This window comes from Poecilia reticulata, linkage group LG10, assembly GCF_000633615.1.
Source record: "Poecilia reticulata strain Guanapo linkage group LG10, Guppy_female_1.0+MT, whole genome shotgun sequence".
NCBI classification, from domain to species: Eukaryota; Metazoa; Chordata; class Actinopteri; order Cyprinodontiformes; family Poeciliidae; genus Poecilia; species Poecilia reticulata.
This window is the reverse complement of record NC_024340.1, coordinates 29283626-29311270: the sequence shown is the minus strand read 5'-3', so window position 1 is coordinate 29311270 and position 27645 is coordinate 29283626. Positions and strand designations below refer to the sequence as shown.

The 27645-nt window shown below is 37.3% G+C and overlaps 1 protein-coding gene across 5 annotated transcripts in view; it reads left to right on the top strand.

Annotated features, from left to right (window-relative positions):
- ldb2a (LIM domain binding 2a) overlaps positions 1-26766 on the top strand; it is a 98845-nt gene extending 72079 nt beyond the window's left edge. Inside the window, exons 4-9 of one of the 5 annotated variants that reach the window (XM_008421093.2) lie at positions 626-748; positions 6933-7016; positions 12446-12569; positions 14370-14423; positions 15059-15189; positions 24744-26766. In XM_008421093.2, the coding sequence (XP_008419315.1) occupies positions 626-748; positions 6933-7016; positions 12446-12569; positions 14370-14423; positions 15059-15189; positions 24744-24974 (747 nt within the window). In that variant the 3' untranslated portion in view covers positions 24975-26766. Of the gene's footprint in view, positions 1-625; positions 749-6932; positions 7017-12445; positions 12570-14369; positions 14424-15043; positions 15196-24743 lie in introns of all 5 variants that reach the window. The other 4 variants (XM_008421092.2, XM_008421090.2, XM_008421091.2 and 1 more) reach the window with 4 other exon arrangements.
- The last annotated feature ends 879 nt before the right edge of the window (positions 26767-27645 follow it).

Here is a 27645-nt window from a genome sequence, read left to right as displayed (position 1 = left end):
ATGGCCGCTAGCCTCTTTCTTGTTGATCCTCAGGAGACCATCTGCGCTGGGGGCATTGATTAGAGTGTGTCTGGTGGGATTACATCTTTGCTGTTGCCATGCCAACTAATCAGCTGATTCCCCCCCACCCCCCACACTCTGTCTGTCTCTCCATTTCTCTCTCTCTCTCCCATCTCTTGCCTGGTTGTCACAGCAACGAAATACGGGGAAGCGCAAGAGCCCCGGCAAGAGCTGGATTCGGCTAAAGGGGCGAAATAATGTTTTTTCCCCTCTCAGTTTCCCCTTCTCTGGCTCTCTCCGTCTCCTCCTAATTGGCAACTCTCTCTGACCTGACGTTCTTTTGTCTCTGGTGTAAACACACCCCTCTGCAGATTACATTTTATTTTTGCATTTTAGGGGCTCAAGGACAGAGTAAATATTGGGATCATAATAGCTTGAAAAGTCCTTTAGAAAATTCCAGAATTGAGACAAAACAATTCCAGCATTTTTAGAGAAATCCTACTAGAACAATAAACTTTAACATATTTTTTTTTCCTGTGATCTGACAGTTGCCTACCAGTTAGTCAAGGAAACATAAGAATGAGGACAAATGTGAGGTAACAGTAAATATGGGATCTTTCTCCAGGTTTGCACAGAGGGTCGGTTGATACTGGAGTTCGCCTTCGATGATCTGATGAGGATCAAGACGTGGCACTTTACCATCCGGCAGTACCGGGAGCTCATCCCGCGCAGCATCCTGGCCATGCACGTAAGTCTGACACAGCTAACGCACAACAGACACACAAACAGTAGTGTGAAAAACATTTCCCAAACTTAAATGTTTCATATCAACAAGAAAATAATACTATCAGAGAAAGCTAAATTAGTAAAATGCAGTTTAATAATTGGGACCTATTTTGGAAAAGTGCACTGGCACTTTGTGGAGAAAATTAATTTCCCCCATGAATCTAATACTGTAACTGGCTGTGCCACATTTGGGATCAACAACTTCCTTCAAGAGTTTCTGGTAACTGGCAAAATCTTACATTTCTATAGATGAGTTTTGTTCCACTGCTCCTTACAGAACAATTTTAATACAGCAACATCAAGGAGTTTAGTGCATGAGAGGCCAGTTGAAGTTAGTGACAGTGCCTCTCTTGGATTTAAGTTTAAGCTTTAAACAGGTCTCTCCAAAATTAGGATTTTGTTCTTTTGTGTCAAATGTAGACTTGGTGTTGTTTTGCATCGCTGTAAAGCTGCTTCAATAAATTAGCCTCAGTTTCATAAATTTTTGGGAGACCAGTGACACAGAGCTTTTCCACTGATCTCCTCTACTTCCACAAAGGTCTGCTCTGCTGTGAGAGAGGACTGACTGACAAACCTGGCGCCAGATCACATCCGAGTAACAATAGTTACTGCACTGTTGCCAACTTACTGGTTTTGTTGCCATATTTAGAGACGATTTAAGACTAAAAAAAATCTGAATTAACACATCAGGCCAGAAAACTGTGATAATGTCCGAGCTTAGGGTACCAAACTGATGACATTCTTTTTCAGGATGTTCTGGGATTTTTATTAATCGCATCAAGTCATTTGGCTCCTGGCATAGCAAAGTGTTCCCAGATCATCACACTACCACCATCATGCTTGACATGTTTTACACCCTGTTTTATGTGTTCTTCTTTAATGCTGTTAGTTTCACACCAGATGTAAGGGGGCACACACATTTAAAAATCGCATACTTTGGTCTTTTTCAATCACAGATTATTTTAAAGCTGTGTGTGATTATTAACATACCTTTGTGGAAAATGCAAGATGGAAGTTCTTGATCAGCAGTGGTTTTCCTTTGGATGTGTCCTTATGATAACTTTCTCCATGTGTGGCTCCCACTGCGGTTCCTTGGAACCGCAGTGGGAGCCACACAAAGCCTTGGAAATGGCTTTGTAACCCTTTGAAGACATGATTGACTTTGTTTCTGACCAATTCTTGAATTTCTTTGGAACAGGGAACGATGTGTTTATTTTGGGGATCTTTTTCTTTTTAAGAGATTTCCTGATTGTTCAAGTCTGGCAGTATTCACAAGATAGGTACTGAAATTGACTAAAAGAAATTTGCTAATCCCAGTTAATTCATAATTTAGAACGACGTTGGACAGGCTGGTTTGGAAAACATTTTTCTCTTAATTAGGTCACTCTATGAAACTCAGTTTTGTATTTACTCTGATTGTCTCTGTTTGATATTTAAATTCGTTCTCCACAGCACTGCATGTCTGCTTTGGTTGACTTTTTGACTAATAGAGATTGTCGGTGCACAGTGCAGAGACGTATTTAAAAGCCTTTTGTGAGGATATGCCAACAAAGGAATATGAAAGAATTTATGTTTGCATGAAAAACTGAAAAGGAAAAATAAGACCTTTGTCTGAGAAAAATATAATACAGTAAAAGGTTACATATATATTCAGTTCTTAATTCCACTGAATGGATTACTCAGTCTGTGACGCATAGAGTATAGAAAAGATGAAACCATATGATGCTGCACTAAAAATAAAATAAACAAAGTAAAACTATGCATATGTTCCCACTAGCCTCCAGGTTCTTTTATGTGATTCAAGGACCAATAGTTGCTCATAATATTTTAGAAATCCACAGCAGCTTTACAAAAAAACTGACAATTTTACATGCTAGTCTCATTAATGAAGAAGCACCAAGGTCACTTTTATATCAAAATTATCACTGAAATCTTTCAAGGGTAACATTACCTGAACTCTTAGCATGTCTGTCTGATTAGAACGTGCTCAGATTAATGTTAGGTTTGCTGCAGCAAAGGATTAGACACATAAAGTGAATTCAGAGGCCAATGTTTTCAGTTTCTCAAGTGTTTTAAGTCTACATGAAAGAAAAATAATTCTAATGAATTAAACAAAAAACACTCAGATTTGTTTTTGGTGCAAAAAGAGGGAGTTTAAAAGAGTCAAATGCTTAAGCTGATGTCTCTCTGCTTTATGACCTGGGATAAGGTGGTTTCTGTTCAGACTTTATATTTTGATATACTCTTTATGCACAGCTTCACTGTGAAACAAAAAGCATAATTTTTCATGTGGCCAAAAAACGATGAAATATACTGTAAAGCGTACATCAAAAGAGAGTATTTGTACAATTTGTATTGTACATTTTACTGAAGATGATACAGATGAAATTACCTTTGATTGAAACTTTTTTTGTGTGCGATCATTTAAGTTCACAATAGCCTGTATAGAAACTCTGAAGGATAAGAGAAGAAAATTTGGGGAGTTTTCAGGTTACACTTTTGTTTTGTTTAGGTTTGAAGACAAGCAAAGCTTTATTTATTTATTTTATTTTATTTTTGTCTGCCATATGCCACACTGCCTTTACTCAGGACTGAAAGGCAAGGAAAAAAAATTCTTTTTTGAGACTTATCTTTGTAATTCTCCTTTAGACCACAGGGGGCGCTAAAGTGAAGCACTATGACTGAAGCTGGCTTATGTGGATAGTGAAATTATCAATAGTCATTGATCTTTTAACTTTACAGATTGTCTAAAAACAATATTTACACTGGGCCGTATAATAATACTATGTGAAACTGTCAGTACCTCTTATGAAACCGTTAGTTTCACATGTGTACTACTGAGTTTCTGAACTGAACTTTAAAAATGCTTATTAACAATGCTTATTAAGTACTTACTTGATTAAATGCAAATCAGCTTTTAGCCCTTATTTAAAGATTTCTTTCTGGATATTTTGCTGACTTTTTTCTGTGTGTTGAAACAGCCATATTGTACAAATTCTCCATCATAAATTTCTTTATATTGGTGTTAACTTGGCTAAGTTAACACCAATAACTTAGCCAAGTTATTGGGGGATCTGACTGGAATCAGATCCCCCACTGTGTCTGATTCCAGTCTTTATTAAACGTTTTACTCCTTCTGACAATGTTTAAATACAGAGCAGCTAGCTGAAGAGGTAGGGTAATGCTTGCATATTTGCTTTCTGCTTTAACATGACTTGTCAATTATTCAGGTAGTAATATAGTTCACTGGGGATGCAGTTTCATGTGGAGAGACACAGAAAAATTTTTTCTGCTCCATGAATTTAGCGCTATTCTTGGAAAAAGGTCAACTTTGACCATAGCTGACTTGATCTTTACACAGACAGGAAGCATCAGCTTCCAATACAGTCTTGCTTTCACTGTATGTATATATTCACCAATATTTTTTATTCACTTTATTAGTTTAAAAGAGAAAATTTAACAGGTACTGAGTCAAATAAGACATTTCAAGTGTAAGCAACGATTTTTAAATTTAAATCACAAGTTTCCCATCTCATCATTACATTTTTCCACATGTAGCTTCTTTAGTTTGCTTTGAAACGACCATAGGATCCTTTTCTCTTTTATAATGTGGGTTTAAAGGTTCAAGATCCAGTCTTGCTTTTTGCCTGAAACTTCTTATGAATTTCACTCACCAATAAATTGGCCCCTCTGGGTATTCACGCTAATTCCTGGAGAGTGGGATATTGTGGGCTGTTGTGGGTCCTGGCCAGGTCTTCTGTGATTTGTGTTTGAGTGTAAGTACATTCTTTTGATCACTGCCTGAACTAATGAAAGCACATACAGACACATGGGAGTCAGAACATCGAAGTTGAAACTTCAGATTCTTGTAGAACTCTAGCTGCTTTGGAAGAACCCACTTTTCAAAGCGAGGGTTGGAGCGTAGTTTTTTAATATTTTACCAGACCTCATATGAAGCTGAAAAATGTTTTATTCTTTGTGGAACTTTTGAATTTGATGAAGAATTGACCAGATTAGACTGGCCACATAAGTGAGGGTGTAGCATCGAGCGATCATTTGTCATATAATTTATTGTTATTGTGAACATTTTTTTTTATCATGATACAAATTTGGATTCATCGTGCTAAAGATTAATCCAGGTTAATGATTAAAAAAAAGAACATAACTGGTTGTATTATCAAAATTATTTTTACTATTTTTTCCATTGTTGGTTTGATGGAAGCCTCAGTAAATATCAATACATTTCTAAATATGATTAAATGGAGTTACAGTGTGGGACTATGATTATATTCCCAGCACAAATTGTAAAATTACTTTTAAATAAATTTCATAATCAGTAAATCATTTTTAAAAGGTGCATCTTATTAATCAACTTAATTATTTTGAGGTGGAAAAGTACAAATTTACAACACATAATCAACTAACTAAAATAAGTCAGATCTCTATTTTTCAAACATCAAATTTGCAAAGCTTCTTGTTCTGGCAATAGAAAAATAAAACTTAACAGGATCCATGAACAAGCCCCTGTTTGTTGCACTTGTATCTAAATTTAAAATTTGGTTCTAAGAGATGCAGAAGTGTTTCATTGAAACAATGTAACAGTAAAATGATAGTCTGTTACAGGTTGTAAAAATTTGCTTTCTCATATTTTTATGTGTTTATCTTAAACTTTTACTGAATTGCTGTCAATGTGTGCATTTAAAATACCTTTTTTGTTTTGCAAATAAAGTAATGAATGTGTTACCAATTGTCATGGTTGCTGTAATAGTACTTTCTTTAAAATGAAATTCCCATTGAAAACATGCTGGATTATGGCGCAGGCACAAACAGAAGGCAACAAAAACAAAGCTTGTTATATTGCCTCCACCAAGAAGCACTAAGAGTTAAATGTGACTGCATTACATCTTAAACATCTGTTTTAATATGCTTTTTCCTCACTACATCGAAGGACAAGACATAACTATTTGTTTTAAGCTTCTATAGTTTTCTATAAGGACTGTTTATAGACACATTTACACATTCCTTTTTGTCTCCTCTTAGATTTAATGTATATACAGTTTATTGTCTTCATTTTAAACTTCATAATTGACCTGATCTGATCTGGTTTTTACTCCCATTGTTTGCTGAGTTTCCTGAGCTGATCGCCTCCGTCTCTTCTCATCCACACGTGTCAGTATTTCCTCAACTTTCTTCTAAATAGTTGATGCATCGCTGTGCCGGTGATGCCAAAAAAAATATGTATACAGTACATTCATCCTAATTCTGCTTGATGAGTAAAGTAATTCAGACTGTGATCCTGCCAGCTGTCAAATAATGCACACTATTTCAATCCTGCTATCATTCATGCTGGTCTGCTGACGGTACAAAAGGACTCCCCTGCTTCCCTCATGACTTTCCCCACACAGAGATGCGACTGGAGATAGAATTATGCATTTTTCATGAGGCACTGAATCCAAGTGTGCGCGCTGCTTCTGCTTAGTCTGGGCTGTGTTTTGGTCTGTCAATACCTCCAGCTCTTTATGATGTGAATGTTTATCTGTGGAGCAAACAAGTTTAGGGAAAAAGAAGCCTTTAGATTTATCCCTATAATTGCCAACATTTTTTTTTTTTTTTTACTTTTTTAAGAAAGGAAACTTCCTTTCTTAAAAAATATTCCTTTTTCTCCAAAACATTCAATATAATTGCTGGAGTTCTAAGATTTATTTATTAGTTTTTTGTTGTTGTTGTTTTCTTAATTATTTTGTGCTTCATGCAAATTAACCATCTTGTTATACTTTATGTGTTCTTCATAAAAGTACAAAGCAAAAGGCTTAAAACCAGTGCTTTTTATTTTTTCTGTTCTTTGGGCTTCATCTTTCTGTATCTTGTCATTATTTATTCAATGCACTCTGAAACTGTGGCCTGACAAACCCACACTCAGCAATTTCAATTCGAGTAAAAAAAAAATCAACAGCAAATGCTTCTAGGAATTGTGAAAATTCAAACAATTTAACTGATCAGCTGTCAAATTTGCAAGAGTGTGAAGATAAATGAAAATCAAATACGTCAAATAGATACTAATGAACCTAACTATTGTCCAGCAGAATATAAAATGGGCTAAAATATACATAAATCTCCTTATTTTATTTATGTGCTCCTGATTTTAGGCGCAAGACCCTCAGGTGCTGGAACAACTGTCCAAAAACATCACGCGCATGGGCTTGACCAACTTCACCCTCAACTACCTCAGGGTAAGTACCTTGTGTATGAATTTCTGTGTGTGTGTTTTGGGGAGGCTGTATCTCAGAATGTCATTCTGCTCTTGATTTAGTTTCTGTCACTCCTGATGCATGCGAGAAGCTATTGTTATCTGATATCCATACATAGAAAAATGATGTTGCTCATAATTTCTAATTAAGTAGCATGTCTAGACAGCATGGCGTTGTTTGTATTGTGCAGAATGTTCATGCTTCTTTATTTGTAATATGCTTCTTGTCAGAAAACATTACATGCTCTGAAGTCAAGTCATAATTTTTATTCGGAAATTTTGCATTTGCAGGTTTGAATGCACGTGTTATTTTTTTTGTTCTCTTCTCACCTGCTTTTTTAGCTTAAATGTAAAAAAATTTTTGTCAGTTTTCTACTCCAATTAAAGGTTAAAGCTTTATTACCCCTGGGTTTTTTCACACTTGATTGTGTACATATAAAGAAATAATATTGTTTAACTTTACTTTATAAATATGCATACTTTTCTCTGCATTTTAACATGTAGTAATGTAGGATATAAGCTTGCTGAATGCATTAGTGATGATTTCAGCGGGTTTTGTTTGTGTTTTTCCAACACCATAGTTGACTGACAGGTACAATTTCCAAACGGGAGAACAAGAGGAGAGAAACGGGGAGAGGAAAGAATTAATTGGATACAGAAAATTAGCATAACATTAATGAACGCTCCCTGTTGAGACTCATAATTGTGAAATGGCGCGAATCAGAGTACGGCACCTTCGCAGCTTATTATAGCCGAGTGAAGAAAAACACACAGAGAAGGAGCGAGGGAGCAGGATGGGTTTTATTTTCTTCCTTTTTTTTTTGTTGCTGCTGTTCTATAACAACAAAAAAATTCTATACAGAAGGCAACTCCAGCACGGCTAAATGGGAGAATGCGTAATTCAAGCTTCTTTAATTACAAACTGAAGGTTTTCTTTCTGCTCCTTTATTTTGGTGATTCACACGGTCAGCACTCAAGAAACAAAATGGTGTTTATGCCTGGAGTGCTGAAAACTTGTATTTAATGGGTGAGGTTAAGGTGTCTAAACTGTCTCAGTGTGACTCAAGATGCCTCATATATGCCACAGAAATCCCTGTCTGATGAATTCAGAACTAGCAATCTTTCTTAGAATAAACTTTTAACTCTATTTTAAATATTGTTTTCATTCTGTTATCATGGAGGATCCTGAACAATACATCTAAAGCCTAGATTAATCTCCACTGAGTTGAAGTTAGAAGAATATCTATAAAAAAAAATAGACTAAAATAATACAATTAACTTTATTTTTTTTGCATTGCTTTAGATCCGTCTTGAGGTCAGACTCTTCAGTTTTTAAACCACCACTGTATAGTTTAGTCTCACATTCCACAAATTATGTTTTTCGTCATCCTTATCTGAGGTTGTCAATGTAAAATATTCCTTTTCTTCACATTAAACTAGTAATAAATGCTGGCCTTTCCCAGCATTTATCAATCCTTCCAAGAGAGAGTGACGGCTTCCTGGCTAAAGGGGCATCAACTTGCCTTCTCTCCCTCTCAAACTCGCGCGCGCACACGCAAACACACACACGCAAACACACACACATCTTTTTTTTTTTTTTCATTTGTAGTGTTTAAGCCTTTCCATGTATTGGAGCTGCTGGCTTCCTACTATTCAGCCTGAAAATAGCCCTTGTTTTCAGGCAGAGAGCCAGGGCTTGTTGGCTGAGCCGGGGAGGGATATTACTGTGTCAGGAGGGAACCATCAGAGGAGAACACTGGATTAGTCTGCCACAGGGATGCTCACTTTTCCTCTAGTGGTGTAGCATCCAAACAGAACCAACATACCAGCTGAGGAAAAAGGAGCAAACATTGCCGTGTTCATGTAGGGTAATTTGACTTAAGCAGCTGACTTCGCCGCTGTTAGATCGACTGTTTTAACAACTGTAGAACATTCATCATTTCTGCTTGGACTCTTAATGTTGCAACGCAGGTTGCATGAAAGCCTCCAACACTGCTTTACAAATAGCTGTGGGTGGATTGTACTTAATACATGTCTCCTGTAAAGGTTTCTTTTTATTTCACTGTACAGACCATTTCAAGAAGGAAACAACCCGCTGATTAGGAGTGACATCAGAAAAGTAGGAGTGGTGGGATGCTGAAGGTCAGATGAGATCATTTGAGCATGCAACGGATGATTAACAGTCTCCTTTTCTTTCCATAATGACTATGAGAGTGCCCTTGAGCAACTTGGTAAACCCACGCCTACCGTCACTGCAGCAATTTCGACCTTATATTACAATCTGATTAGGAGACAGCAACTATGTGGACACATTGGAGTAGTTAACACTCCGATGTTAGGAAACTGCACTGGCCAAGTCAATCAGCCCTGGGAAGTGTGGAAAAGTTGAGAATTTAATTTAAGTATTAATCAGGTCTGAATAGGTATGAAAAAGATAAACTATGTAAAAATATTTGTATTTTTTTGTTTCTTATTGTCTAGAGTTGTTTCAATCAGTCTTGCCAGGCTTCCCCATCAATTTGGCATTAATACACAACAATACACAAACGTCTTTTTAGTAACCTGTAGTCTCATTTACAGCAGTTTATAGGCATCGCAGTCTTTTCATGATTTAGGTCATACCTAACTGGAGCTTCTCAGTTCATGTTGGGCAGTTTTCCTCTTCAGCTGTTCCCATCACTTCTGGGATTAGCCAGGGTTCGGTTTTAGGCTTTTCTCTTTTTACCCCCTTATTCTTTGTTTGACAGCTTAGACTGCGTCAAATCCTGGCTGACCATTAACGCTAAAAATATCTGCTATAAAGTCAGAGTGAGTTTTTGTGCTTAAACAGTACAAGCAGCCAGAAAAAGAACCAAAACTCTTATTAGTCTGAAAAACAATTGAACTTAAATGGGAAAAATCTTGAGTCACCCATCAACAAGTCCATATTTCTAGTATGGAAGAGTTGGATGCAATTCTGAAATGAACAATAGTTGTAGTAGATGTCCTTAAGCAATGTGTTTTCCAGTGTAACCACATAATTATCCACAAATAACAATGAGGAAGAAATTATGATGATGTATAACTCATGACAGTGGAGGGTTGAGAGCATTAGTGTTTTTACTTTTATAATAAAAACACTGCAAACCTGCTTTTGACAGAGAATTTTTTTTTTTACAAATTTGCTTGTTTGAGTCATTTGTAGCTGTTTAGATCCTCCTAATAGACCACAGAAACACCAAGAGAACTTAAACATTTGTGGTAATAGACACTGTAATGGAAAAACTCTGCATAGCCAACATTTACAGATAATAGGATACAGATTTGAAGTCAAACGTTTGGTGAGCACATCCACCCACAAAGATCCCCCTCCCTAAAACATTTGCAGCTTCTTTCCAATAATACGGAACATAAATGTTGGTTGTTTGAAGCCATTTCAGCAAAACGATCATTCGCTCCTCCTGTTGATGCTGAGAAAGAGAGGAAGGAAAGACAGAAACTGATGCTACATGCTTTGCAATTTCACCAGGTGACCTTTATGATGTTACTTTAAGATGAAAACTGTTTTATAAATTAAAAGCATACAATACCACCTTTGATGTTAATATACCCTCTGCTTATTTAAACAGGTAAGCTGGGAATCTACCTGGAGTATGATCAAATCCTCTGAGCCTCTTTACTGACTTGTCCAACACATATCTGGATGATTCCAGCTGCCAAACACAGCGGTGTAACTGACTTGTAATGTTGTCCAGATGTCCTATGGATAAGCTGATCCTGATGTATTTAAGATGACAGGCTGACCCCTGATTCCTCTCAAAGCTGGTCGCCAGAGATTTACGGTTCTCTTCAGAATGAATATTTTACTCGTGCTGTTTAAATGCGGGGACGTTATGAGGCACAGGGTGGGAGGGACAGGCTGTTCTCTGTGGTTTCTGTTCTAAAGACAGAAATGTGTGTTGATGAATACAGTGGCCTCCACAGATATCGGCCCTGTCGCTAAAGATGTGTACTAAAGCTTTAAAATAAATAGTTGTTATGGAGACATGGTGGCTGTTTGCTGCAGTTTTCTAACAGGGAGTTGTGGAGGTTATTTTTATCTCCTTTTTCATTGTCCTTGCTGCATCTGATGGCAAGATAAATATGAGTCCTCATCCAGCCTTGTTTGCCAACATTCCAGTTGTTTTAAACTTTTTATTATACGGGCAAGTTTAGATGAACATATTTTTCTGTATCTACTTCCCAACACACTCTGGCTCACTTAAATAGCATGTTCTATTTAAGTGAGATCACTTAAATAACATGATCACTTGTCTTTCCCATTTTGAAGAGTATCACATTTATCACTCAGGAAAACAGAAATCAAGGATTGTGAATTAAATATCCTCTGATTAGTTTTAAAAACTACTAGAGTGTAAATGACAAAAACATTATTACTGTAATCTTAATTATTAGGTAGATATTTTTCTGTTGCTCCCAAACTGTGGAACAATTTTCCCCTTTTGTAAGGACAGCAGACAATTTAAGTTATTTTAAGTTCCTTCTGTTTTTAACTTAATTGTATTTGATCAGAAATTCTTAGTTGTTTTTATCAAGGTCCTTTCTTTCTTTTTTTTTTAGTTCTCTCCTTGTCTGTTAAATTATGTATGTTCTTGTTTTGTGGGTCATGTTTTATTCTGTGAACATATCGAGCGCTTTACATTTGGTCTCTCTGGGTGCATAAAGTGCTGTGTAAATATAGATTGATTGAATTGATTGATTAATAGATGTCATAAATTTAAAGGTTGGACTTTTCCAAAATTTTCTGTGTGAGATTATTCTACTGAAGTACAAATTACACTTATTTTAATATTTTTGTCGCATCTGTAAGAAGGATATCAATAAGCCTGGGGGTCACTATATAAACAGAGTGACCTATAAACAGAGGTATTCTTACCGCTTAAACTTTCACATCTTGTCACGTTACAACCATAAAATAAATATATAAGTGCTGCAACATTGTTTTCTTTGCAAAAAAAAAGTTGAAAACCATGCAATGTTTTCACTTCACTTCACTGTTGATCTCTCTCATTATATTCTGATAAATTATAATAAATTCTGTGTTTGTAAATGTCAAAATGGGAGGAAAGGTATAAATAAATCTGAAGTTTATCTTTGGTCTATCCAGAAGCAGTTTGATATAAAACGTTGAAGCTATTTTGCTGAAGTGTCTATAACAATAAGTTTACTTCCTAATTAATCACTTAGACGTCGGTGAGCGAGTGATTAATTGAGCAACAAACTCAACTTATTCTGGTTTTGGTTCATCATGACAGGAGCAGCATCAGCAGTAAAAAAAAAAAAAAAGAGTGGAGAATTTTAAATACTGAGAAAAATTGGCGATTCTGTTCTCTGCTTTCACTGAGCTTCTGCTTTGTCTCGCTGTGTCTGCAGTTGTGCGTCATTTTGGAGCCCATGCAGGAGCTCATGTCGAGGCACAAGACCTACAACCTCAGTCCCCGGGACTGTCTGAAGACATGTCTGTTCCAAAAATGGCAGAGAATGGTAGCACCACCAGGTAAATACATAATGCATAGCGTTTCCTTCTACTGAAACCCTGAAAGAGCAGTTTCTTTCAGCAAAACTCTTTAATTCTGCTTTGTTTTCCTGAATATTTAATACAATAAAAGTGAGTCCTAATAGGGCTGAAGTAACCATCATTATAAACAGCTGGTTCCTCATAAAGAATAGTGAGAGGTAATTGCTCCCTCTACTGAGCTTTTGAGTTTATTCTTCCGTTTAAACAGCTTTTAATTCCACTCCATCCATCACTGTGCAGGAATATTTTCACTCAGAGTGCGTTTTATTGCATCATTTATGTTCCCAAATTTGCCATTATACATCCTAATTTCTGAAATATATATTTTTTGCCTGTCAGGTATATAAAATCATCAGAATTCAGGGTTGCCTCTTGAATCTCAACCCTGCCAATCTTTAACAGGCCTCTCAGGCGCCCTTGATTGATGTTTGCAGGCTGGTTTCTGAAAAGTACTGAGCTTAAATTGGCTGTGCGGTCTTAAGCCGGAGAGGGAGTAAGCCGAGGCCATTTTTTTTCTTTCTCTTTTTTTTTCTTCTTTTTTTTTTGGGACACATTGGAGTGGCTGCAAATTACAGCAATGCTTAGCGAGGCGTGACGAGATGTCTTTAAAAACCAACACCAGTCAAAAAGCCTTTGACTCAGACCTGTGTAACTTTAATTAAGAGTGCCGGGTGTAATCAAACTCGCAGATCCAGCTCCCCGGACAGCGGCTCCCCAGCGTCCACGACATTCTTCAAAGAAAAGAAAAAAAAACAGAGTCAGAGGGAGAGAGAAAAAGGAAAGCATTTTATGAATATAATAAAGACTCCTGGCTGCATTGATAGTTATTTGTGCACATGGTGAAAGAGCAAAAGCAGATCAGAATTCTTTGCTCTATGCAAGCTTTATGGTAATATGCATCTTTTTATTTAAAAATGGCTCCTGACAGTGTTGACCCTTTACAAAGAGGTTACTCCTTCTCATTCATTTACATGTTGACACATCTGTTGCACAATCTTTGCAGTTTAGCTGAAATGAGGGTTTTCCTTGTTGGTGGTGTTGTTCCACTTTTCCTGCAATTCTTCTCCAGCTCGGAAACAGGTTGGGATTTTGGCAGGAAGGAAGCCATGGGTGTATTTATGCTCTGATAAGTTCTTTTGGTGGAAATGGAAGCGATTTTTGTGCGTCACAGGCTCAGCATCAGAGGAAACCAGTGGGATAACACAAATGATTGTCCCTCACAATAGCAGAGTCTTTTTATTTATTTATTTTTCATAAACAAACACGTCTGTCAAATCTTTTTGAAATCAAACAAGATAAAATGCGGATAAAATTCCCTTTGTTCTTGGTGTTCTGATTTATAGTGCTGTTTGTTTGTGTTATGAGTCTCTGATTGTTATAACTGAATATGAGAGCATGATTAGACAGAAACCTCAGAAAATGTATTTCACTTTCAGACATCTGACTGAAAATCGCAGCAGGATTTTCTTGTCTTCTCTTGAGATTAAAAGGAGTAACGCTTTCTAACAAATGCCGGAAGAATTTGCAAAACCTTGTATTCATAAATTATGTACTACATATATTCTCTAACAAAAGTTAGTGAAACTGTCAGGGACAAAGAAACAGACTGAACTACTTACCTGGGTAACCTTGTAATTCTAATTATTTCACTTATAGATGAACTTCACATTGTACTTAATGTATGTTGAGTTACCCAGTGATGTTAACAATTCTCTGTTGTACCCTCTGATATATTTCTGTCTGTTTAACCAACACAACTAATTTTGGCTCCGGTTTCAGCTGGACACCCACAGAACTTCAAAACGGAAATATTTCCCACAAATCACAAAAAAGGTATCTTCCCTCTAACAATATCGTCTGTCCGTCGTCTTTCAAGAAAGCAGCATTATTTCCTTGCTTGCTCGAATGGACTGAAATGTATTTTCATGTGCAAGCTTATCATGTATTTTCACCTGCCTGATGTCAAAATTATGTGTTGAATGTTTATTGCATGTGACGACTTGGCTACAGCTTGTAATTAGTTATTAATCACCGATTCCCAATAGAAATAATACAAATTCAGTGTTAATGCTAGTTAGATTTCAATAAGTCAGACAGTTGTGTCTTGCTTTTGCTTTTGAACAAATTGCATCACATTGAACATCAAGGTCTATAGTTGAGCATTTATGTAAATGAAGCAGAGGTTCTTTCTTATAGCTGCATGTGTTTGGAGATGTTAACGCTTGTGTGGTTTCACCTCTGAAGATAAAAAATGCATCCTTGTTTAATAGATGCTCTTATCTGTGTAACATGTCTGTGGGATTGCATCTTCTGTCTGCATGTGTTTTCAGTTTACAAGCACTGGGAACAAGTTAGCATGATCTCACCTGCAAATTGTACACACTGCACACACACCTACACCTTGTCTCCGTCTGTATGCATTATGTTCTTGGCATGGCCTCTGTTTCTCTTTGCTGGTCGCGCCAAAGCTGAGCCTGCCCGACAGACAACCACGAAGAGGAGGAAACGGAAGAACTCAGCCAGCAGCGCCAACAGCAGCGTGGGCACCGCCGCCAGCAAGAAGCGCAGCCCCGCCACCAACTTCAGCCTCTCCAGTCAGGTACCTGTAAGCATCAGCTCCTCTCGGTTTGCCTCCTTTTTTATTTACATACAGCCATTTAGCAGCAGCTTTTCTTCAAAGCATCTCAGAAAGGAGCCGTAATTGATTTCTGTAGCTGCAATTGAATGTTTGCAGAGTTCCAAACAAGCACCAGAAATTCCTAATGGCATTTCAGCTAGTATGGTTTAATTTATTTGTACAAATGAAAGAAAAAGCTTCAACACTGTAAAAACAAAAAAAAAGAGGTATATAAAATGGGACAAAATGGAAGTGATCAAAGCAGGAAAATATTTTAGTGAAAGATTAGAGCGTAACTGTTCTTGTAGGATGCTTTGTGACCAACCATTACAGCTGAATCCTAAATGTTTTCCTATTTCTCAGAAAAAACCTTTGCCTTTTCACAATGTTTATTTAAAACGACCAACCAGCAATGAGACCTTGTTGCTCATCCAAGTGACCAGAGCCTTGGGCTATAAATAAAAGAAAAACTTTGAAGCGAATCGGAAAATGTGGGTGGTGAAATCATGCTTTGCCCTCGCATAGCCAACACACTGACCAGGCCCTTGAGCAAGGCACTAAACTCACAGACTGCCCAGCAGCAGTTCATTTTACTTGGAAATCAGAAACATACCACCATGCTGTTGTAAAGGGAGTTTTCAGCTCTTTAAGGTGGATCTATGTTTCTACTTTAGAAATGAAAAAAATGATATGATGTTTAAGAAAAAAAGTTTGAGATAATATGGACTATTTTTATAAAATGTAACGTATTAATCACCAACAATATAGCAACTTATGGATTTTTATATCTGTTATAAATATATAAAATTCCAATATTTTCATTTTTACTCTAGTAAGGCAAGAAAAGGCACATTTATTTGTGCCTTAAAATAAATCAACTACACAGAGATAAGATTGATTAAAAACACTGAGCACATCACAAAATACAAATTAATTTATTACACACAAAAAATTGTACCAGTTTTCAAAAACTGACCTTTGACCATCATTGATGTCCTGGTCAGAGCTTATTTATCACTTGTTTGAAACTATACAATTATTGTTGGGGAAGTTTAGGTGAATGTGTTTTCTACCGTATGATGGTCAACCTGAATAGTATGTTGTATTTACCGTTTAGAAGAATGACTGAAAGAAATAGACCTCTGATATCTATTCTCCACTCACTTGTGCGATAAAGCTAAACTTTCTATATAGCATAGGTTATGTTAACTGAGTTAACTGTTTTCTTGTTGTATTTCTGACTTAAGAACTTGAAAAATCTGACTTTCAAATATAAGTAAAATGCAGTTTTACACCCAAGGGCAATATATATATCCTTCAGGTGAAGAGTTTGATTACTAAATAAATGTTCCTAGACTCTCAGATGAACTTAAAACTGTAAAGTATAAATTAAAAAATTCTTCAATTACAGTCACTTTTTAGATTGCTTTTACAATGTTTCTTGTCTTTGTGCATTGAAAACCACATGTTTTGTGCATCTAAACAGAAAGAAATTCAGAGGATTTTGTTGAACAGAAAGACATGTACTTGTGGAATTTGAATATTACTTTTTGCTTTGAATAAATAACTGGCCATTATTTTTGCTGAATTAATCAGAAAGAAGATTTCACTACTGGTGTCAGTTTTTAAAATTCTTCTTCCAATTTTCCTGTCGAGTTTCTGTGAGATTAAAATAATGAAATAATTATGTTATTGGGCCATTGGTGGGATATTATAGCAGTATGTTGACAAATTGTGAAGCAATAGTTCATATATATGGTGTCCAAATGTATTATTTTGGCATTATTTATTGAAAGCTGCATCAAAGCAATCTTTCTATCAATCTGAACACAAACCAACAGTGTTATTTGGTATTGCCAATTATTGTGGCACCTGTGATTTTATAGAAACAATTCAATCTTTAATGTGAAATCTTTTTTTCTACCACTGTACAAATGGACTCAAATTAAGATTTTAGTATCTACAACATGGATTTATATTGGTGCTATAAAAGTTGCATTTATTTAAGTGGTTTTTACACATATTTACTGGTGAACCATAAATGTGGAGGGTGCTATACATGTGTTTGTTTTTTATTATTATTATTATTTTCACAAAGGTGTGAAGGACATAACATAACACACATACTTTATGTGTGAATGTATAATAAATATCATCTTAAACATTATATATGAGCCACTTTTGGTCACTGTTTATAAAGCTGAAGTTGGGATGAATGTAACTTTTAACACCTTCTCTCATGACTGGGAAAACATTCAGTAATTTTGGGTTTTAAATTGGCATGTGATAAATATGAATCTTATTTAACTTTTTATTTTGATTACTTTTTAAATGTGTTTTTTGTATTAAAAGAATTCATATCGGAAATCCATTTTTGTTTAATCTCTAATTAAATTTCTGACTGTGTTTTTACTAATAAATATGGAAGTTTTATGTTAATGTAGGAGGGTTAAACTATTTTATATCTGCATTAAACTGTCATAATAATATCATTTTTATGATTAAACAAATAAATCCTGAAGGGCTTTAAATGGATTTTACAAGCATACAGCTTCATGACCTGTATTAGGTTCAAAATGCCTGATTTGGCAACACGGCTGTATTAAAGGTTACTTGACGTACTTAAAGGTTAAACAGCCGCCTAAACAGCTCAGTGTTTCACCACATGCCTGGCACCTCCCCGGAGGATTGGATGCCGCTGTGGGTGTGCTGTCTGCAGAGGCTCTACTTTTATTCCACACAATGCTCATTATACACATGCTGTATTACATTCACTCCCCAGCATCCAATTTACTGTTCTGTAGACGCGCCGGCACAGCACTCCGCTGTTCTTCTACACAGATCATTTCAGTGCAGGAAAAAGTGCGCTGATACAAAACATAAAGGGAATTTGTTTTTGTTAAGGTGTTACTGGTTGGCATTAATGTGCGTACATTTTGTCCTCGGCACTAATTCAGCCTAATGGAAAATTTAAGAGTGTTACCAGCTTTCTATACAGTGTCTGCGCAGTCACACAGTAAATATACCAAGTCTATATACTGTTATCTCAAAGTAGACCTGCTGTTAGGAAAGATTTTAAAACACTAGCATGCTGTAGACCTGCATGTAGGAACCAGACAAAGACTCAGGGACAGTCCAAGGTTAATTGGGGCCCACATCAAAATTAAAGTTGGAACCCACCACACGCATCCCTGTGAGTCACATGTGAGTCAACAATAAATTTATTTATTTTATGGTATGAAAATCACATCATCCACATTGTTTTCATCATTCGATACATAAATGTAATACATATTTAATAAATACAACAAATAAAGTCTTTAAAGTGTAAAAGATGGTAATAATCTGTAGAAAGTCACCCTAAGTTAACCATTTGCTCTTCTTGTCACATCTGGTGGATATTGTTTCAATACCAACTCAGGATTGTTTAATTGACTGTATCTACATTCGCAGATGGAAAATTAAAAACCTCTTGTTTAGACTTGGTTGTAAACAGAATGTGGATCTAATATAACTCCAGCTGAAACAGAAATGTCTTCATTCTCCTGAGATAAGAGCTAAACTATGAACATTTGAGTTCATATTTTTAAATTATTGTTTGAATTAAATGTTATATCAATTAATTTGAATCATTTGAAATTCTTTGTAATATACTATTTTGGAAGGTGTCATGGCTGTGTTTCAGTGCTGTGGCCGGCTCTGCATAAATAGCACAAAATACGCAAAGTAAATTTCTTTCTGTTTTTCAATTTTTGCCAAGAACTGCATGTTTTTCCCACCAAGTTCTTTAACTCTCCCAAACATTACCAAAATAAATGTTATTCTTTATTCAATAAAAACAGGGTTTATGCTTGAGATGTCATTGAACAGAATTGACATAAAGAACAATTCAGTCCTCTAATACGGGTTTGAAAAGAAAGACCAATTAATTTTGTTTCCGACTTCAATTAACTTGTTAATTTTGTTCTTCTTTTAAATGGACAGTAGTGTTAAATGAGCTACACCCTGGGTTGCCTACAGACATTCTGCACTGACCGTCTATATTTACTGAAGACTCTTGGGGCTGTCTCATCTTTTTCTAGTCTTTTACCTGCTTGCCTTCGTCTCACCCATACATAATGTACATCTCATGCACATATACACACTGCACTCGCAAATTGTTTTCTCTTTGGAAGGCAGCGTGGCTCTGTGCCAGCTCTCATTATCACAGATATCTGTATACACCCTCACACCCCCCCCCCTTCTTCACATGCTCCGTCTTTGCTCCATCATTGAGCCCCCCCTCACCCACCCCAACCCCACCTCCAACCCCAACCACCCCCATTCCCTCTTCCTCTTCCTCATCACCTCCACCTACCTACCTACCCACCCACTCACACAAGCACACATATACACATCCCCACTTGTGTCGTGCATCCACACAACTCTTAAAGACGGGCAGCGCGGTCCGTTACATGCTGGTTACATATGTTGTGCGCCTGCCGTCTTTGTCTGAGAAGTTGTTCGTTTGTGGCTGAACACAAGCCTACGTGAGTCCAATAACAATAAGGAGTGGACCCTTGCAACTGGAAGGGGGTGGAGGGGAGGGTTAACCGGTGGTGGTGGAGAGGGTGTTCATAGAATGAGCAACACTGACCTCTAGTGGTCGGCATTGGAAACATCCAAGACTGAAACCATCTTGAAATGGTTGTTTTAAATCCAATAGATCTACCTTAACATTAGATTTAATTTCCCTTAATTTAGAATCAAATCACAATTAAAGAAAAAAAAACTGCACATGCAGTTACACACATTACAGACTGTAATGTCATTCATAGATTTTAACTATTTTTTTAGACTGTAAGAAATATACATCAAACAACTTTAGTGAATTAAGAAAGGAATGGATATATTTTTTAAATTATTTGTAGATTTTCTCAAAGTTTTTACCTAAAGTGTCTGGCAGGAATGTTTGACCACTCTTCTTTGTTGGATTGGTAGAGTTGATTTGTTTGTTGATTTCCTGCCAAAGATCGGGCTTTTGAGTGAAGCCAACAAATGCTCAGATTTGAGGTCAGAGCTCTGAGGAGGCCATTCAGTAAGCTTAATGTAAGCCTTCCAAAAACATTTTTTATGTTTGGGATCATCGTCATGATGGAACAGCCAATTATGTCAGAAATTTCTGTCCCAAGCTGTTACCTCTGATGAAGGGACATCAGTTAGTAAGTTCTGGAAGAACACCTGGAGTTTATCATAAATTGGGAAAAGAAGTCCAATGTCACTTTTCAGTTTAACGTCAGTATAGACCGAGTATGCTGACTTAAGAAAAAAAATTGTCTGAGGAAGTTGTATTGCACTACTTGCCTGCAAAGACAAGTGAAGGTAAAGCCTTTAAACTTGGAACATCTGTCAAGCATGCAGTGTTAGCATAATACATAGGGTCTGTTACACTGCCAGAGGTAGAAATTGTATGAAATAATGAAGACAGAGGAATACCTGTAAGACCTTTTCCAAAAAGAGTTGTGAAATATCGAAATAAAATTATGTCAGGATCTTGTTGATGGCCAAATAGCTACACTATTTTAGCTATTTGCGCAGTAAAGTGAATTTACTGCGCAAATTGATAAGTCAAAATGCAGAAAAGATGCTTGTAAAGAGAAGAAGCTGAAGAGATGATCAAAGACAACAGTTATCGGTGTGAAAGAACATACCAATGATGCCCCAAAAATATGATGCTGCCAGCGCATTGGATTATACTCTTAATTGGATTGTTTAACCGTTTTTACTTTTGGAAACATTTTTCTCCTATTACAAGTTCTGTAAGGTGTGCAGGATTTCTTTTTGGTGGTAATTAGCTGTATTTCAACTAATGTTTTTAAATACGATCCATCCATCCATCCATCCATCCATTTTCTTTACACCCTTGTCCCTTAGTGGGCTCGGGAGGGTTGCTGGTGCCTCTCCAGCTAACGTTCCGGGCGAGAGGCGCGGTCACCCTGGACAGGTCGCCAGTCTGTCGCAGGGCAACACAGAGACACACATTCACACCTAGGGACCATTTGGAGAGGCCAATTAACCTGACAGTCATGTTTTCGGACTGTGGGAGGAAACCGGAGTACCCGGAGAAAACCCACACATGCACAGGGAGAACATGCAAACTCCATGCAGAAAGACCGGGGCCGTGAATCGAACCCAGAACCTTCTTGCTGCAAGGCAACAGCTCTACCAACTGCGCCACTGTGCAGCCCACTATCCATAAATGACCAAATGATTTTGTGTCACTTTTGCATTCTGTCCCAACCCACTAAATTCCCACTTGTTGTTTTGGAGGCCTGAGGAGGACCAGATACGTTTTCCTCGCTCCCCTCTGCTAATCTCTATGAATGCATCCTCATGCAACACTTGGTGAAATCAAGCGAGAAGGGAGGCGTTTGTCTCTGCATTGGCCCATTCAAGATCTTGCTGCTTGTGCTAGTGCGAAAGCAAACTCCTAACGAGATGAGTAGACAAGTAGACAGTATTAATTAGCTCACAATTAGCTCTCCCTGGTCTCAGACTAGCCACCAGCTGTTATCGTCGAAGGAATTTTGTTCAAGAGGGATGGTGGGAAGGAGGGGGTTGCCTAAAATTGGCCAGAGGTAGGTTGACAGGCCTCCTCACAGGAACAGATGGTGAATGCAAGGCTTGTTGGCAATCAGTACATTTTTAGCTAATGACTTAATTAGCTATGCAAATTGACAAATCAGTGTGGATATTGTCATTTAGTTGAAAAGCTCACCTAAATTAATTAGCCTGATTAAGGCATAGAGAGGTGTAGAAGTGGTCGCTGGGGGGAAACAGGGAGGAGATGGCTTGGATTCATGAACTGGGTTTCCTTGTTGTGACTCCCATCGAAGTGTTTGTGCATTTTGTTGTGTTTTTTTGGACTGGAGTAGAAGCAGGTTGTGTTGTGCATGTTTACATCAATGCTTACTTTATACAGGACTGCAGGCAGGGTTAATCTGCATTCATCTGCTCTTGGTGTGGAATTGTTTGCAGCGCTGCGGTTATGCAGTGGGTTTGTCTTGGCTTCTGTCCAGTGCACATGCACGTTTGTGGGTTATTTTTGTGTATTTGTTGTGGTGGAGACGGCCGTGGAGAGTGAGATCTCCCAACCAGGCAGCGCTGACACACATGGCCGGTGAAGCGTGCACTCCATTTAACTGAACGGCTTCTTCCCAGGTTACAATAGCTGGTCCAGACACTCGGCGGCAACAAAGGATGAGACTCAACAACTCACAAATAAATATAGCAGTAATTGAGGTCCTTATTGATCGGTGCTTGAAATAATAAATTACACTACAAGGATTATTTTTGCAGAGGAATTTAAGAACGTGACTAAACACAAGCAGTTCCAGGAGGGAATCCCTCTCCATCAGGATTCCTTCACATCACACCAGTCACAGATATCAGTAGATAATGGATGAATCTCTGTCCTTCCTTTCCATGACCCAGTGTGAGAGGGCTATCTCTGTGAAATATGTCTTACATGATGAGTATTGATCGGGCCGGGTACAGCGCACCAGGGGTATCCACTCACTGTATGGGAAGGTTTCATTTGCACGGGGAGCTCAGAGAGGGGTCGCCCATTCGGATGGGTTCACTGGATACAGCCGCACTTGTCCTAAACACACACACGCACGCACACACACATTTGCTGTCATTTTGCTGCAAGCGGGGGGTCTGCATTTAAAGCAGGAAAACACACAGCTTTCAGTGACTGGGTATTTTCTATCAGACAGAAAGCATGATATAATGATAAAGGCTATTAAAAGTCAACGGTTCTCTTTTTGACCTTGTGGTATTTCTGTTTAAAGCTGGCTAAATATATTACTATCTTTTGTATAACAATCATTTCATTGAAGTAGTGCAAGTATTATTCAAAAGTCTAAGTATATTAATGTTCCTTTGATTTTCTTATGGTCTGAGAATAAAATTAGATAGAAGAATCAGATACACGTTCATTTCCAGTATGATTTTTTTTTTTTTCATTCAGTTCCCATTTCAAATCCCCCCTAGTTGCACTTGTTGGCTCCAGAACATAACCACAATACACTTTTTCAAAACTATTTTTATTTTTGTGTACCGGTACTTAGAAATTACAGAATAAAAATGTGATAAAATCATAAAATTTGGGACCGAAAATAAAATAAAGCAAAGATGTGGATCTCACTATATTAGTGTTCACATTTAAACAATACTAATAATAAAAAAAAAAAACTATTTTATCGTTCCAAAGCATTTCAATCCTGTAGTTGACCATTTTGAGAGGAATCTTCAAGATATTAAAACTACAAGTTATTCGGGCAATGAACTGGCTTCTAAACTTGAACAATTAATCGATGTTATGTCTACCAATAATGAACACTCTGGCATTGAACCAATTTAGATCTTTACACTTTTTTACCATCAATTTGTTTTTCTTTAATGGAATCTAAGAAAACACCTAATAAAATAATTACTCTGATCAATGTTTAGCTCTGTATACGTGTTTTTCACAGATTCATTTGCTGAAGCACAGCTGGAGAACTATTGGTCATAACTGAAATAAGGTGTAGTTTAAAGCAACTACAGTAGCTGTTTCCAAATTAACATTTATGAAAAGAGAAAATAAAATACAACTCAAGCCAGGATTCCTTCACATCACACGATGTGAAAAAATAAATTCCGTAAGAAGTCCCTGACCCTTTTGTTAAATCGTGATGTTTTAGAGAGTTAAATTTCCAGCGAACCATGATGAGATACATCATCCACAAATGGAGAAAACATGACCAATAGTTTACCAAAAAACATCTTGATGATCCTGTAGATCTTTGGGGAAACATTCTGTAGAATGATGAGCTTTTTGTAAAGTCTGGTCTTTTACAGCATTTGAAGAGAATATGATATTGGTGGTCAGACGTGGTTGGGGGTTTGTGACCTTAAGCTCAACTTGACTTGGTTTATGCAGCAGGATAGTGATCCACAGCACCACAGCAGGTGGCGCATCGGAATGACTTAAAAAGAAAAGCTCTGAAAGCGTCTAGTCAAACTCCCGATTTAAATCCAATTGAGATGCTGTGATGTGACCTTAAACAGGCCATACAGGCTCACAAATCCTCCAATGTGGCAAAATAAAACAACTCCATAAAGCAAAATTGGCCAAAGCTCATAAACAGGTATAAAGAACTTTCCTTGCCAGTTACCACAACTTCTTGATGACAGTTGAGCATCACAAACTCTAGTTTAAGGGTGCCAGTACTTTTCTATGGCCATGTTGGTTTTGTTTAGAAAAATCTTGCAATGTCAATAATATAGAAAAATCCTGCAATGTCAATAATATTGGTAAATATACAATTTGTTTGATCAATTGATAAATTTAAGAGTCACAAGAAAGCATAAAGAGAAGAAACCTCTAAGGGAGCAAATAACTGAATTTGTTCACAGTTTTGTAGGTGTAAAAATAGTTTGAATTACAGATTTGAGGTCTGTTTTAAAAGAGAAGTTTCTAGTTCATCAACCTTTCTTCATCTCTGCAGGACGTGATGGTTGTTGGAGAGCCGACCCTCATGGGCGGCGAGTTTGGGGACGAGGATGAGCGTCTGATCACCCGTCTGGAGAACACGCAGTATGACGCCACCAACGGCCTGGATGACGAGGACGATTTCAACAGCTCCCCGGCTCTGGGAAACAACGCCCCCTGGAGCAGCAAACCCCCCGCCGCCCAGGACAGCAAGCCTGAGAGCACAGCGCCCCAGCCATCGCAGTAAAAATATAATAAACAAATTACATAAAAGAAGAAAACAACAGATCCTTGGCTCCATGTGGGTTAGACATTTAAAGCCCCCCCCCCCCCCTCCCGTTTACCCTGAGGACAGCGCCTCTGTGCCGCATAATGAATTCACCTGTCTGCAAACTCACCACTGGCATGTCTAGCCAAACTTTGTCATCTGGGATATTTTCTTCTCTGAATCATTGTAACATTTCTTTAAAAAAAAAACCACAGAGAACTGCTCAGAAGTATCTACAGACAATAAATGCATACAAAACGTATGCAATGTAAAATAAAATTATTATTGCAGACTGACTTTTTCCCTTCAGTGGAAAGCTGTAGATCAAATTCTCCCTCCCGGACCCTCAGATGCGAACCTCCTGTCTGGTGGAATACCTCAGCTGTGATTGGTTGACCTGCAGGTCACAAGTCATCACGCTGACTGCGGACAGTGGGAAAGAGAGAAGAGTAAAAACAACAAACAAAATGTCTCTGAAATAGAAAGCTGGTGAAGGGAAGGTGGTTTTCAGCAGCCAGCGGAGCCCATAGAAGTGTCTCACCGCATTGGACTCAAATGAAACATTGTTGGAGGCAATTGCATTTTTATTGGAAATTCAGTCGGCCGTTGGTTTGTTTCTACTGTTGCTCGAGTTTCATTTCCAATTAAGAGGAAATAAAAGTTCTCTACAAAGTGGAAGCTTTTTCAAATGAGGAAAATCTTGTCCTGGAATTGTTTTCTTAACGTTACTGCGGCTGTCACAGATTGTGATTTCATGCAAACCAGTTTGATTGTGTTTGTAGTCTATTGGTATTTTTGCTTCTTTCTGAATCCTTTGAAGTCACATTGTAATTTTGCCGATCCGTTTGTGAACTTTGCTGACACATGTTGACGCTTTATTGTTTTTCTTTATTATTATTCCTGGAAAGTTGGACTTCTTTCCCTTTAACGACCTAATCCCAAACTGATACAAAAGCCTTCTCCTGCATGATTTTATACAATTTTAATTTGGTTTGATAAATGTGCTCTTTGAAACGCATCGTTTGGTTTTTGCTTTTTGTGTTCATCAGTTTGGGAACACTGTAACAAGGTTTGTAGCTCTGTAAATAGAGGTGGAATCTATTTGTCCACTGTAAATCAGCCACTGAAAGCAGTTTGGATATGGCAGCTGTTTTTGTTTCATACCAGTTTCTCATTTCTGTAGGGTGGTTTGGATGGATGCTGGTTTGCTTTATTTTGAACCAAAACTTCTCATGTTTCTACACCTCTCTAGCTAGTACAGAACCAAAGCCACAAAGTTAACAAACAGCCACACTGTCACATGACCATTTATTGAGGACTAAGTGACAAACTGAAGGAACAAACCAGTTTTGCATTTTCAGATTGACATACAATCTCATCCACCCCACAGAAATGCTTTAAGATCCCCGTGTTTGTGTTCACAATTGTTCTTTAATCTTCAATCGAATCGATACCCCAGTATATCCTTGATCTTTTTGTTGGATTTTTGTTTAAAAATGGGCAAGAAAACAACGACAGATGTCTTTATACAATTCGATCTAATGGGTATTTATTTGTGTATTTGTAAGGAAGCTAACACATTTCAAAATATGTTTGAGCCTAGTATTATTAGACACCATTTGTACATTATATAGCAGAGGTGTTCAGTGTCATATCTGATGTCTGGTATGTATGCTTTACCATTATGTGTGCCAATAAACCGTGCTTACAGAAAAGCTGAATTTGGTTTGATCAACACACGTGGTATTAAACGGTGGTCTTGTTTCTTGAACCATATGTTTTTACATTATTCTCATTATGTTGCACAGTATTTCAGAAACACATTTTTTCTTTGCAGGGGCTGCTTGGTGGTTAAAACTGAAAATATTCCTGCTGTAAATTCCAGCTCTGCAAGTCTTTCCGTGTGGTTTTTCAACCATATTCCAGGTCCTGTATGGGTTTTCTCAGAGTATTGCTTATATATAGTAATTATTCTGTGTTTGTAGTAAATTTAGGGACCCCAAACGCCCGCAAATAACTGAAATCTGGGAATATTTAAGAGCCCCTGTAAAAATGCTTATAACTGCCCATTTTAATAGGTTAAGCACCAAATACAGCTAAATATTCATCAATAAGCACAGCGGAAACCGCTAGCGCTGCTGCAGAGGCTAACAGATCTTCTTTATAGTAATAAGTAAAATGAATGATTGTTCTGGATTGGCTTCTTTGCAAGTGCAACCCAATAGCAGGTCAAGTAGCTTTATACATCAGTCTTTCAGCTTCTCAATCTGGATTTTATCTAAAATATTTTAGATATGCTCTGAAAAATCTGCAAAGAGGCAATTTTTTTATAAATGGTTTGAAGTTACATTCCACAGAAAAAACAGCAAATATTGAATTGCGAAAATGTGAAGACCCAGATTTTAAACAAAAATGAATAACATGATGTATGAATGTAGGCATGAATGAATGAATGAGTCTACTTGTATAGTAAGAAAAATAATATGATGGTTGATTTCAAAACTTTTAACCAAGAGTATCAGAATTTTATTTTTCTAAGGAGAATAAGACTTCTGTTTTTGCAGCAGGAGCATTGCTGCATCATTTTATGCTTCAAACAGCTGGGAAAAAATATTCACTGGCAACTCATAAAAGGCCTTGAAACAGTAGA